The sequence below is a fragment of the Cynara cardunculus genome, assembly GCF_001531365.2.
Source record: "Cynara cardunculus var. scolymus isolate 2C chromosome LG 13, CcrdV1, whole genome shotgun sequence".
Classification (NCBI taxonomy): domain Eukaryota; kingdom Viridiplantae; phylum Streptophyta; class Magnoliopsida; order Asterales; family Asteraceae; genus Cynara; species Cynara cardunculus.
Window position 1 is genome coordinate 5,614,566 of NC_037540.1, and position 14,504 is coordinate 5,629,069.

At 34.4% G+C, this 14,504-nt stretch overlaps 1 protein-coding gene across 1 annotated transcript; it reads left to right on the plus strand.

The window, feature by feature from the left end:
* Positions 1–5,893: 5,893 nt before the first annotated feature.
* LOC112525631 (GDT1-like protein 4) lies at positions 5,894–9,937 on the plus strand. Its single transcript, XM_025135833.1, has 13 exons — positions 5,894–6,196; positions 6,288–6,356; positions 7,068–7,127; positions 7,208–7,255; positions 7,705–7,790; positions 7,883–7,919; positions 7,996–8,043; positions 8,217–8,288; positions 8,357–8,401; positions 8,480–8,541; positions 9,322–9,394; positions 9,481–9,575; positions 9,657–9,937. The coding sequence occupies exons 1-12, from the start codon at positions 6,176–6,178 to the stop codon at positions 9,547–9,549; spliced, it is 690 nt and encodes a 229-aa protein (XP_024991601.1). The 5' UTR covers positions 5,894–6,175; the 3' UTR covers positions 9,550–9,575; positions 9,657–9,937.
* The last annotated feature ends 4,567 nt before the right edge of the window (positions 9,938–14,504 follow it).

The following is a 14,504-nucleotide window of genomic DNA, read 5'->3' on the forward strand; positions in this document are numbered from 1 at the left end:
GTTGTGATTGTATATGGACCCACTTAATGTCAGACTTTGATGTGCATTTCCATTTCCAATGGAATCTTTTCCATATAGTCGAGAAATAAAATGGGTTTTAAGAATTATACTGTAAGTGTTTATCGGGTCATTTACTTTATCAAATGAACATGACAAGGGTTGGAAATCTTGTACGTTAAAGCGATGATAATGATGGAGGGTTTTACCTGGTAAATGAGGGTGACGACTCTTACCCGGTAAACGCTTATCGGATAAATGGTTGTACATAGTATCATTTTGATCGACTACAATCTTCTTACTCGTCAACGCTTACCGGGTAAGTGTTTGGATGTAACACCTAGCCCAAAGCAACGAACAACCCCAATAACTTCAAATCCAACTTAAAACCATGCTGCAAGTTATTGGTAGCACACTATTTGAGACTTATAATGAGCTAACAATTTTCGCCTTCTATTCATGTGGGACAAGTTGTTACACTGGATAAACGGCCTCTTAATTTTAATGGAAATTGGGAACTTGATCAAAGAAAATGTTAAAAAGACCAATTCCTAAAAATTGACACTCAAGGAGAAAAAAAGGAATTCCTAAGGGAACCTGAATCTGGATGTTAAAAGACAAATAAAGAAAATATAAATAGACCGATACATCTCGAACTTAACGGACATTTTCTAAGAAATTTAATCTTAAGAACGGAAAAAGAAATGATATGAAAACTACAATGATAAAAAACAAATTTCAAAGATGAGAACGGAAATAACAATAAACAACAAATCACATGAACGAGAAAGGATAATCACTCTTTTCGTTATTTAGTAGAGGCAAACAAAAGGATGGATGTTGTGCAATCTTTATTTAGAAAATCTAAGAATATATTTTGTAATTAATTACTAACATAACAATTTTTGGAAGATAGTTGAACGACAAACTTTGTAACTTCTCTATTTTTATGGGGTTTTCGCTTTTCGTATGGTATTATTCATTGATTAAGTTTAACTTTATACGTGTTTATGGTTACTAGAAGGGTACTCGCGCAATGCAGCGAGATATATCTTGATTTCAATGTTTCATTTTAATTTTTTGGTTTCTATCGGTGTTATAATACGAATTTATGTGGCTTTGAACAAACAATAGTGTTTTTCTTAATAAAATATAAATTTGAAGATATAATAAAAAAATTAAAAAATATATAAAAGTTCTCAATTTTTGTGTAATTTTTTTTAATTCAATTTTTTTATTATAATTTAATTTAGGTTTCATGACGAAGTAATTTATTTTTGGTTTAATAATATAATTTTTATAAAGATAATAACTAAGTATTCTGTTATAAATGAATAATTATCCTAACTATGCTTTAGGTTTTATATTTAAAATAAGAATTTTATCATGTATTTGATTATTTTTATCTACAGTTAGTTACACAAATTCAAACATGAAGCTTAATAAATTGTACTTATGCATAATTTATTTGTAATATTGAATTTTAAGTAATATGTATTAATAAACAATATTTCTTATATAAAAAATGGTTTTTAATTTTTTTTAATGAAATGTTGTATAAGATAATCAAATATATAAGCATACGATTGACATGATACATAACAAAAATTAATTAACTAATAGTACTCAATAATGTAAAACATAAAATATCTCAATTTATTGAAATAATAAATTATTATTTTGTATTTTGTCAAATGTTTTTAATATTTATAAAGAAACCAACTTGCTCGCCAAAAGACAAAAGGAAGAGACCCCTTAGGCCTTAGCTTTGGTCGAGTGGTGATCAAAATTTCCATAGAGAATTAAGAACTAGTGTATTTAAACGATTATTTGGTAAGAGTTTATCGGTAAGATTCGATATTCTTATTTATTTTATCGAGTAAGGTTATAGTCCTTCTAAATGGTATCATATTCTCGATAAGTGTTAACCAAGTAAAAGTCGTCATCCTCACTTACTAGTTAAGACTATTGGTCCTTGTCATCGCTCTTACTGAGCAAGATTCTCGGTCATTATCATGTTCATTCGGTAAGGTAAGTGACTCGGTAAGCAGGTATTGAGTAAGTGTTGGGTAGACGACCCCTGAAGAAATTTATAGAAAAGGCCGATTTTCCGAATTTAAGCGATTAAGATGTTGGTTAACTTCTTTAGAAAAATGAGATTTTGAACTTTCTAAAACCATCAATTTGACCTATAAAATCGGTTAATGTGGTAAAATAATGGAAAAAGTCGGAAAAAGAACCAACGAACTTTAATATTTTGAATGATCAAGTCCATCAACATTTTCTAAATGAATAAATCACTGGACTTTTAAAACTGATTAAGTAGATTATTTTGACCTATAAAACTAATTGATAGGCGAAGGATCGTATGGTAAGGATAATTAAAATGAGAAGCGTAAGAATGGATTTGGACTCTTAATCACTTTTAATCTCTTGCTCACCTATGAATTGTGTTTCTCATGGAAATTGACCCAGTATATCTAAGTGCATCTCATGCTAACGTGCATCCAAAGGTGGTAATCCCTTCTTAAAATTCTCTCAATAACTCTCTTCTCACCAGAACCCAACTCTAACCGAATATATACAGAAAGAAAGATAAGGGTTCAGATAGAAACAATAGAAATATTTTTTTTTCCTGGATAACCGTATGTTTTCGGGTAAGCTTATGTGCATTGTTTATCCATTGGACGACCATGAATGGTCTGGAGTCATCACAAAATGAACCTACATGGCCACGCCTTGATTCAAATCCAGGGTAAAGATTTTCCATTACATTTGCCTAATTCTTAACAAGCATGCCATAACCCAAATAGTTAATAATAAAGATCTTGGAACATAAAAAAAAGATAGATCTCGATCATATTGATTTGAACTAAAGAATGTGATTAAGATACCTTTTAAACTTTATTTTTAAGAGATAAATACTATGTCCTCCCATTATTAATTGAAAATACGAAATATGATCAAAAATTTGAAACCCAAGCGAAACATAATATATAAAAAATTATTCTTTTATTACTTTAATTTAACATCAATATTGTTATACTTTTTTTATCTGTTTTTTCTTCTTTATGTTTTCACATTGGTAATATGTTTCTATTTAAAATCTCTCTCTTCTTTTTCTCTCTCTCTCTCTCTATATATATATAAAAGTAAGGACTAGTTTATTTTAATATATTTTTGAAGATCCCTAAAAATTAAATATTCATGAACATTTGTAATAAATATCATGATAAATATTAATAATGAGTATCATAAATGGCTATTCATAATTAATAATATTTATGAATATTTATTGATTCTCAAAATATTTACAATTATATATTTAAGGGGCGTTTGGTTTACATAATGGGATTTGGTGGAATTGAAATTCATCAAAGATGACTTTAAAGGAATTGGAATGGAATTTGACTATGCGTTCGGTTGGTAGAAATTAGAATGAAATCTTTCAAAAGAATTGAAATCTCCATGTCTGTTTAGACCACCCCCACCCTCCTCACCTCCACCCCACCCAATCAACCCATATCGACCACCATGCTATTATTGTCTTCGTCACAATAACCACCAAACCCAACTCACCCCCACCCACCCTTGACTGTTACCTTACCCAAACCCCACTGCCACTACCCGACCGCCTATCCCTATTCCTGCCCAGACTATCCCCCTCCCTGTCCCACCCTCTAGGAACCCACATAAGTGGGTAATACCGAGGGGGCTGTGATGACGATAGTAGTGGCATAGTAGTCCGTAGGGTGTGGGTAGGAAGCGGTGGGAGAAGGGGCAGGGGTGCGGTGGTAGTTGTGACAACGACAATAGTGGCATGGTGGTCGGTTTTGGTTGGGCAGGGGTAGCAGGTGGGGTGGATAGGTGTGACGACAACAATAGTGACATAGTGGTGGGTTGGAGGTTAGAGTAAAGTGGGGGCGAGTAGCAGTTGTGACGATGACAATAGTGGTGTAGGGGTGTAACAGTGACGATAGTAACATGGTCGTAGTAGGGTTGTGGGTAGGTGACAGGGGGTGGGGTGGTTGGTGTGATGACAACAGTAGTGGCATAATGGTCAGTGGTGCGTTGGGAGTAGAGTAAAATGGGTGGTGGTTTTGACGGTTAGGGATGATGATTTGTCCTGATCCAGTGGGGAACCTGGTTCACCCAACCTGAATGGGGACGGGGATTCCCTGCTAAAATGGGTCCCGAGGCCAGGGTCGGGATCCCTGGTAAAGGCAAACAGGGGTTGGGGCAGGGGCCGAGTATTATATCCCCCGACCTGTCCTGTATCCGGTATATTAATAATATTTAGACCGCACTGTTGTTGGCCCATCTCCTTTCACTTGTTGTTGGACTAATAATGTTGGCCCAAATCCTTCCCATCCTTGGGTCAAGTAATCATTCTCTCCCTGCCAATCTCCCTTCACTTGTTGTTGGACTCATCGACAACCAACCTCAATTAGTCAACGTCGCATCGTCTTTCACTCCGTCACTCGTCGTCGGCCCTCAGTCTCTCACTCCGTCACTCGTCCTCCCCTACGCCACTCGGACGGTCACCAGGCTCATTGGTGAGGTATAACTACTACTACCAGGTTTTGACCATAATTTGACTAGGGACATGATGTTAATCCCCGTAGCTGTCGGGGACCGGGGATGGGAGTTGTCACTATAAACCAGGGGAGGGGATTGCAAAACCCACCCCGTCCCCACCCCGTTGCCATGCCTACTGACGAAAGTAGTAGTGTGGGGGTGGGGTGATTTGGGGTGGGCGTGACGGTAGTAGTAATAACATGGTCGTGATGGGGGCAAAGGATTGGTGATGATGGAATTCAATTGCTTCACTTATTTCAAAGAATGATCAATTCTTTAACTTGTGAATTCACATGAATTCAAAGGATAGCACCCATTTCAATATATGAACCAAACAAATGAATTGGAATTTGGTCAAAGGAATTGATCATTCCAATTCTTTTGAATTTGTGTACTAAAAAACACTTTAGGGGCATTTGGTATGATGGATTTGGAATTTGTGGAAGAATTTTGAAGGACTTAAATTTTTTGATGCGTTTGTTTTGTAGGATTTGAAATGAACTTGAATTTCATTATTTATAAATAATCATAAAAATAAATTATAAATAATTATAGTAATTGTTAAATTACCTTTTTATTAATCGATTATTGCATAACAAATGTTTTAAACATATTTTAAAATATTATTATATACAATCTTATAAAATCCCATGAAATACCAACCACCTCCATGAAATTTTAAAATCCTATATGTTTATGATTTTGAATTCACGAAACCTTTTAAACCAAACATGAGATTTAATTGGAATTAAATTCCAAATCCTTCTAAATCCATTACAATCTTAAAAGGAGACCTTATTGATTCAAGATATTTACCATCATAGGTTTGTATTTTATTTGATAGAAATATCGATATTTTAGGGTTCGTTTGGTTTGTAGGATTGTTTTTGAGGGATTTGGATTACATGGAGGTTTGGGATTTGAAAGTGTTTGGATTGGAATGCATTTGAAATCATTGGTGTATTTGGTTTATATGATTTGGAAAAGAATTGGATTCTATTATTTATAGAAAAATATAAATAATTATTAATCGATTATTACAAAACAAATGTTTTAACATTTTTAAAATCTTATTTCATACAAACTTACGAAACCAAAACATCCTTTAAGGATTTCAAAATCTTATATTTATAAGGATTTAATTAAATTTTATAAATTTAAATTCAAAAAAAATCCAAGAAACCAACACATGAAATTGGAATGTAATTAAAATTGAAATCACCAAATCAATTACGTTCCCACGAGACAAACGGGACCTGACGAGTTTAATCCCTCAAATTAATCGGCTAAATTTGGGTTTTTTCATGGTTGTTTGACCACGCAATACGACTGTGTGCACAAAGCGTACCTTTCTTGATCTCACAAGCACACAGCCCCCTCTTCCCAGATTCTCTCGTACCTCCTCCTGCTCTCATTTTTCGCACTGGACGGATTCGGCTGCCGATTCCCATTTCATATCTCCACCCACTCCCGCATCTAAAATCACACTTTCATTTCTTCATAATCACCTTCATATCTCTTCCATAATTAACTCAACCATTTCTTCTTGTTTCTCCACAAAAAGGGTTTCTCCTTTTGTTGTTCTTGGACAACACCCATCATGAGCTTATCAATTCTTCAAGTAAGTTCCGTTTTTCCATTTCAATTTAACGAATTTCTCCTTTCTTTGCATGGTGATTTGAAGCCTTTTCTAACGTGTCTGGTGAAATTAGGGGTTTAGCAAGTCCCTTGCGATGACTGTGCTCTCTGAAATCGGAGACAAGACATTTTTCGCAGCTGCGGTGAGTTTAGTTGTTATTAATTAACCTTATTTTGTCATCTGGGTATTATTTGAAATTTGATTTCAGTAGCGAATTTGATTAACTTCAATCGATAAATGTTCCACTTGCGGTATCACATATCATATGCTATTGATTTCGAACAGCAGTGACAAACAATCGAAAGGTTGACTATATGAATCACAGATTCAATCTTGAATTTCATTCTCTAGATTCTATTTCATGTGTAGTTTAATTATCATAAGGAATTGGATTTAAGTTATCCAGAAAGTCTTACTTGATCCAACGATAATATCTAAGCAAGTGATAATCGAACCTTAAAATTTTGGATAACATTCTTTGACTTTCTTTTGGTCATCTCTAGAGTTCCAAACCTATTTCGGTCCAAGAAAACAGCTACACCATGTTGTTTGATGCCATTATGCCAAATCTTGGTGTAGTGTGTTTTTAAAGATTGAAAAATGTTAGTAAATAAGACAAAATCATACCATTGTTTTCTTCAGAATGGATCTACACATTTCTCAAAATTTGAGATGGAGGTAATATTACACTTAAGAAACAAAACATTCATTGCTTATCCTATTTTCTTGGAATCTTGTTTCCTTTCTTTTTTTAGTTTGTTTGATGGAAAACCGTTAAACGCGTTATGGTGAGTTTCAAATGAAATACATATTTAACTCCATTATTCACAACACGTTATGATCGTGATTTTAGATTTTGGCGATGCGTCACCCCAGGCGATATGTTTTGGCAGGCTGCCTTTCAGCTTTAATCGTAAGTTCTATTCTCTTGCCATTTTTCTGATATTAGTTTCTATTATTGAGGCCTTAGAAAGTCGATTGACTGATTTCTAGGTTATGACTATTCTGTCTGCTGCTGTTGGCTGGGCTGCTCCAAACCTGGTATGTTTGTTACTTAATTTGGATATTGATGTTGTTGCGTCCCCGTGGTTATGATCTTATACTATATCCATATTCAGTCTAACCCTCTTAAGTTCTTTATTTGTATCCGTAGTCAGTCTAACGTTCTTTATTTGTAGTACATCTTTTATTAAAATATTGCCTCCTCGAAGTCAACTTCTGTTCCCCATAGATATTATTCTAAGTTGGGAAATTGCAACAGGATGTATTTCCAGATTGTAATATGCTCATGGTCAGCTTGGTGGTTAGTATGTTATCATGGTTACAGGGTAGATGACTCTTGTAGTTGACTTGTTATGGTTATATGGAAAGATAACACATTTTTTAGTTGGTTGTGAAAAATGCTCTCTTTTTTACGTGGGTTATTCTGTTAAACTCTTATGTCACTATTTTGAACCTGTGAATGAGTGCGTTGTGATTCATGATTGCAGATCTCGAGAACATTGACTAAGCATATAGCTACTATATTGTTTTTGGGGTTCGGGCTATGGTCTATTTGGGATGCATTTCATGGAGGGTAACTCTCTCCTTTTAATTTGATGGACATTTGCATCTTCACAACAAATTATGATAGGGATTTATGGAATCGGATCTTGTTTCTGTAAACAGGGAGTCAGAGGAATTGGCTGAAGTCGAAGCGGAATTGGTCCGTTTCTTTTGCCTTTTGTTGCTTCCCATTGTACACCCCTTAAATGATTTTTTTTTTCTGATCATGTGTGTAGGATGCTGATTTAAAAGCTAGCAGTGGAGCAACTAGAGGGAATGACAAGGTAATGCAAGAATTGCATTTTTTATTTATTATCCATCCAAATCCAAACAACTAATGATTTGGTGAGCTTATGATGATATGTATTAAGCTTCTTTTGATGTAAATTATTTGAACTCAAGGAGTTAATATATCTCAAAATTTGGCACCTGGCCATCCTATATTATGTTTTCACAGGTTGATCATGATGCTAAAAAGAAGAAAAACAGGCCGTTCTTTGCTCAATTCTTCTCACCCATTTTTCTGAAGGTAAGGACCAAGAAACTCTCACTTATTTATGAAACTATATGATTTCCAATTGATGATTATTTCAACAGGCATTCTCTATTACTTTCTTTGGTGAGTGGGGTGACAAAAGCCAGGTGAGTGTCATTCTTTAGGCATCATAGATTTGCATGCATTTGATATTTACTGAAATGTGAAATGTACTAAATTTTCAGCTAGCTACCATTGGACTGGCTGCAGCTGAGAACCCGCTCGGTGTTGTCCTTGGAGGAATTTTGTACGTCAACCATCTCCAGTTATTTTGTGCTGTTTTTTCATATGCAATTCTCAAATGAAATTTCTTTCCATTCATTCACAACCATTTACATAAGGTGCATTAAACAGTAAAAAGACAGTTTTCTCGTCACCATAAATGATAATATTATTAGCACCCACATATATCATCAAAGCCTCATCTAAGATACTTGGATGGCGAATGCCACATAATGCCTGTTTGCTGTTTTTGAGGTTTTGACGAAGAAGTGTTTACTGTCTAATTTTAGTCTATGACAATGATTTGGGTCCTAGAAATGCCTCCAATGAATCTCCTTCATGTTTGTGTTTACAAATGCTATATATATAAGTTTGGGTTCTGGTGAGAAGGGAAGATATGTTGAGAACGGTAAGAAGGGATCGCCACCCTTGGATCGATCCTAATTGAAGGTCAAGACTAGTGAGATGCACCGGGTCAATTCCCTTCTAAAGCGCAATTCATGGGTGGGCATGAGAATAGAAGTGATCAAGGGTGGAGATCCCTTCTTTCGCTTCTCACCTTAACTCTTTTTCTCACATGATCCTTTGCCCCTCTCTCTCTCTCTCTCTCTCTCTCTCTCTCTATATATATATATATATATATATATATATAACTTAACTTGACAACAGGAGTATATACACAGTGGAATCTAAATCTTGTAAATAATATGATTAAAGTGACTTGTGAATTAAAGAAAATCTTGTAACTTCACTAGTATTACTTGAGTTATTGACATTTTGCCATCATTTATGTGTCTTTCTTAAGAGGGCAAGCTTTGTGTCAGACTGCTGCTGTCTTTGGAGGGAAGAGCTTGGCAACACAGATATCTGAAAAATTCGTAATATGCTCACCAATTTCATTGATTTCTTGATTTTTTTTTGTTTCCTGTATGCGGCTCAATAAGTATCACTGAATCTGATGCAGATTGCACTATCGGGTGGAATTCTATTCATAGTGTTTGGAATCCAGTCATTCTTTTCAACGGTTGAGTGATGATGATTCAGGGGATAGTGGGAATGGTTAGTGTTCGTTTCATTATCTTAGAACATATGAACAGAGTGGTGGTGGCTTGAATTCATATGTGAATTGGTTTTGTGCAGATGATAGGAAAGGGGTTCTTGAAGAATAGAGAGTAAGTTTGATTGATAATTTGAAAGAAGCCGTTGAAAACAAGGCTACATTTATGGTGGTTGATGAATGTGTATGGCTTCTGCCACCCCTTGAAGCTTTATCTTGATATCACATGTTCTGCATCTTTAGACAATGAAATTGTGTGTTGCAAAACAGCTAATTGGGTGATTCTAAATGAAACCCTTCTCTACATGTTATTTGAACCTCTTTTGCGTACATTAACATCAAATTAATCTTTTTACATTTTCAATGCTCTGAATTGACCTGAAAGAGGGTTCTAAATAGCAATGCTTGCCACTTGGTAGTCATTTTTTCATCCTGGGATGTTATAACTTCCATAATTCTGACATCGTATTCATTCAATATAACATGATTGCTGTACGAGGAAATATTCGGAGTAAGTTGCACTTTTGTTCTGTTTTGGTCCTTGCCACTGACACTGTTAGCTTGGCTCCCGTTAGGCCCCTCCCATGTGACTTGCACATGAGGGTATAATTCTCCTTTTAGGTCACTCCCTTTACTTCAACCCTAAAGGACCTTCAGATACCCTGCTGATGATTTACTGAACTCTGCCTTCTTCGATATTCTGATAAGCCCTTGTGAGTTACTGGTGCCTTGACGGTTTCTTGAGCTCCTCCATGGGTTTTTACCGTGGCTTCTCTCAACGACTGCCCCCTCCTTCGAGGGTTTTAACGATGTCTTCCATCTATAGAGAAGCCCCCACTGAAGAAACAAAAAGAGAAGCCCTGAAACCCACCCTAAACTCTCCTGCATTGTGGTCTTATTTAAGGACTTGTGCATCTGCTAAGATTTTTATTTTAAGGTGTTATATTCATGTTTTATTGGTTTGATGATGGTATTTTGTTAATCTTTTTTTTTTTTTTTTTTCAATTTTCTTGAAATGTTTTGTGTTTTAAGTTTGTATTGAGATGGTTTGAGATGAGATGCTTATGGCGGTGGTTGGTGGTCTTGGATGGTATAAGATCGATTGAGATTATCGGTAATTAACTTTTTACGAAAATATAACAGATACTAAAAATTTATTTATTCGTAGAAATATGAAAGAATTGAAATAATCAGTTTATTCGACTTCATTCCATTTCCATAAAATCCCAAAATTCCATTTGATGTGGGTCGATCCAGGTCTGGACCAACTGGGTTCATAGTCCATAGTCGATGCCTCCATGCCCATGGAAATGGGTTGTTGTTGTGGGCCTGAGATGGATGTGGGCCGAACCGTAGGGCTTGTGACGGAGTGAGGCATGAGTCTGAGTCTGAAAGCGAGGCAGTTTGGACTTTGGACTTTGGAGCAACATTGACCTGAATTTTATTATTAGTTGATTATTTTATTTTAGATTCAATTACAGATTGGGTTTATGTGGTTTTAAATTTGTTTCGGATTTGATTCCTAGAATTTGTTTATTTCAAGATAATCCTAATAGTTTGCATTTTTCTAATACATCAGTCCTTGTCACTAACAACTGTTAACCCAATTTCCTTAACTGAGAGATAATTTAGTCTTTTTCTCATTTCTTTTGTGTATTTTCAAATTTTATTATTAGATTATTAAATTAGCCCGCATCCCTACCCTTCTCTTCGAAAGCCTGCATCATTCCACCCATTCTTCTTGAGTGAAGACCATTGACGAGTATCTCTTTTACGGCAACCTTATACAATCATACACAAACACAATAACAACAAAACCTAAATCCTTATCCTAACCACAACATCAAAATCGAACCTAAATTTAAAACCCAAACCCATCAATATAGGATTGTTCCACATGGGTTCACGCCTTCACGGTGGTGGTGGTGTTGAGAGGAGGGCCATCCTTGCATGCACCAAGCCCACCAAGAAAAAAGGGCTCAGTTGTTTTTAATATGTAATGGTAATTCAAAAAAATAAATAAATAGAAGAGATATAATTTTTTTAATATCTAATAGGATTCAAAATAAATTTAATATTATGTACTAAGGGCCTGTGTTATTTAATTACATTATAAAATAATATGTAAAAAGTTAATTGGGTGTTCTTTTTATAGTATTGCTTATTGTTTTTTAAACTTTTTATCTAATATCAATTTATAAAACTACTTGCCTAGAAAACATTGATATATTCTTTATCATTCATCTCTCACCGACTCTTTTGATTCTTCCGTCCACATGAATTCTATTTTTGTATTATGCAAACTCCTATCTTTTTTGGAAAAATTACTAACCATATGAGACGGTCCAACTTATATCTATATTTAGGATTTCAAAACTCCATTTGTTTATTCATATATTATTATCTCTTTATTGCCTAATACTGAATGCATGAATCTTAAGTACTCTCTTATCTCTAAAACAAGAATAAGATATCAAATTATAACCTATATGAACTTTTGTATCTAAGATTGATGGTTCCGAAAAAGTGTGTTTTATCTCTAAAAGTTTAAAACAATGATTAAACACATTAACATGAGGTGAGAGAAACCCAACTGGTTTATATTCAATTAATAGGATGTTACTTCGAACAATCAACATTGTAATCATAAATGATGTCAATATATATATATATATATATATATATATATATATATATATTAAAGGTATATCATAAGATGTTTTGATAGTGGAATGGATTGACGATGCTATGTAACATGATATGTTAGATGATATTAATATAGAAATAATTATTGATTGATTTCGTGTTTAGAAATACTTGGAAAAACGGTTTTATAGGAGTTATTAACATATCTTGAATTCAATATTTGATGATAAAAACAATGTATTGAAGATTTTTTTGTACATATCGAAGCCCTCTTTTACAACTAACCCAAGACCTATAAATTGTCCAGAACGGGATTGGTTGAAAGCGAAGAGAAGAAAGAAGAAAAAGTGCACGGTGGTTATAGTGATGGTGCTGAGATTGATTTCATCCCTATTTCATCCACATTGTCAGTGACTTCCTTTGAAAACCGCCATCGACATCCTCCTTTGAAACCCACACGTTTCGTCCTATTTCCCCCGGACCATTGATTTTGTCCATGTTTAGTTCCCACTATGCAACTCAAATTATAAACAAAAACCAAGTACGAGATGCAGATCTGAGCCGATTTAGTGTGTTTTCTTTTTTTAATCTAGTGACGATTGTTTAACATTAGTTTAAGTTTTTGATTTTGAGTTTTGGTGATTAGGGTTAAGGATTGATTTTGATATTCGGTTTAGATTTGGGTTTGATTTTGATATTGTATTTGAGTTTTTGGATATGTGTGTTATGGTGTGTGATGGTAGGAGTAGATGATCGGAAAAAAATGATTGGGCAGAGAAGATGAAGGTACGCGGTGGTGGTTTTGGTTTTGAAGTTCTAACAAAGAAGTGTGCCGGTTGGGGAGGGGGGATGGGTCATATTTTTTTTTTTATTTTTTTAGCAAAGTTGGTAAAAGATCAAAACGTCCCTCATTATAACGGATGTGAGTCAAAGCCGTTAATGGTAGGGACCAATGTGTTAAAGTAAATAAATTCTAAGGGGTTATATTGGAAGAAACCAATTCTACTGACCAAATAAAACAAATTTAAAGTCACATGAACCAAATCCATAATTTCTCTTTCTTTTATTTTAATATCAAATGGTTTTTAGAAATTTCGATTTAGCTCTAGAACTTTTAAAGTTGTAATTTCTGTTAGGGATGAACATGATATGATACTATGTTTTTTTTCTCCATATATCCTGTATCATTCAATTATAATTAGTACATAAAATTTTATACTATGTACCAACCAAAAATACTTGGTACCAATTTTTTTCAGTTAGAACTGTTTGTACGGTTTTTTTCAGCATCATAAAAGTTGAAATTACAAATTTATTTAAATTGACATCTTTATCAACTAAATTTAGATGCACCTTTATTTTTACCATCGAGTATTCAAAGAACATATTTATCTCTACCTATACAAGCATTCAAATAATCTTCATATAGTAGAAACAATCACTAATAGTCTAATACAAGCATGATGGACCGTGGAGGTGTGCACAAGTTACTAAAATAAGAAAATTTATATAGTAAATTACAATTTTTGTCCCTGTGGTTGCCACTCACCATCAAGTATAACTCTCCTTTAAACTAATTACACTTTTGGTCACTGTGGTTGTCACTTTGTTTCGGATTTGGTCATTGCGGTTGTCATTTTGTTTCAGATTTGGTTTATCTTGTTAATTCTGTTAACAAAAACTCAATTAAGTTAAAGGACATTATGGTATTTTTACTTTTTGTATCTTTTTTTATTAGATTTTTTGTATTTTTTTGTTGTTTTAAATATTTTTTTAGTTACACATACCATCAATAACTGACTACCAATTGATGCATCCCATCCCACCTCACCCTCTCTGGCTACCCCTCACCCTCTGATCATCTTCTCTGGTAAACCCAAACACAAAATCCGTGTTAGATTGTCCAACATCATCAAATTCACCCTCTCTAGCTATCGCTCATCTTCTCTGGTAAAACCAAACACATAAATCCATGCTAGATTGTCTAGCATCATCAAAATGGAAGGCTACAAAGCTTGAGACATCATGAGAACCACCAGATCCAAGCAAAGTTGTTGAATGTTCTAAACTAAGCGGCCGTTTACCAAACATTTACCTGGGTAAACGCTTACCAAGTAACATTACCTCATCTGATGAATAAGGTAAGAACCAAGAATCTTACCCGGTAAGAGCGAGACAAGGACTAAGAATCTTACCCAGTAAGTGAGGGCGACAACTCTTACCACAATAAGCGCTTACCGGTTGCATACGATGTCGTTTTTGTGGACTTAAATCTTACCTGATAA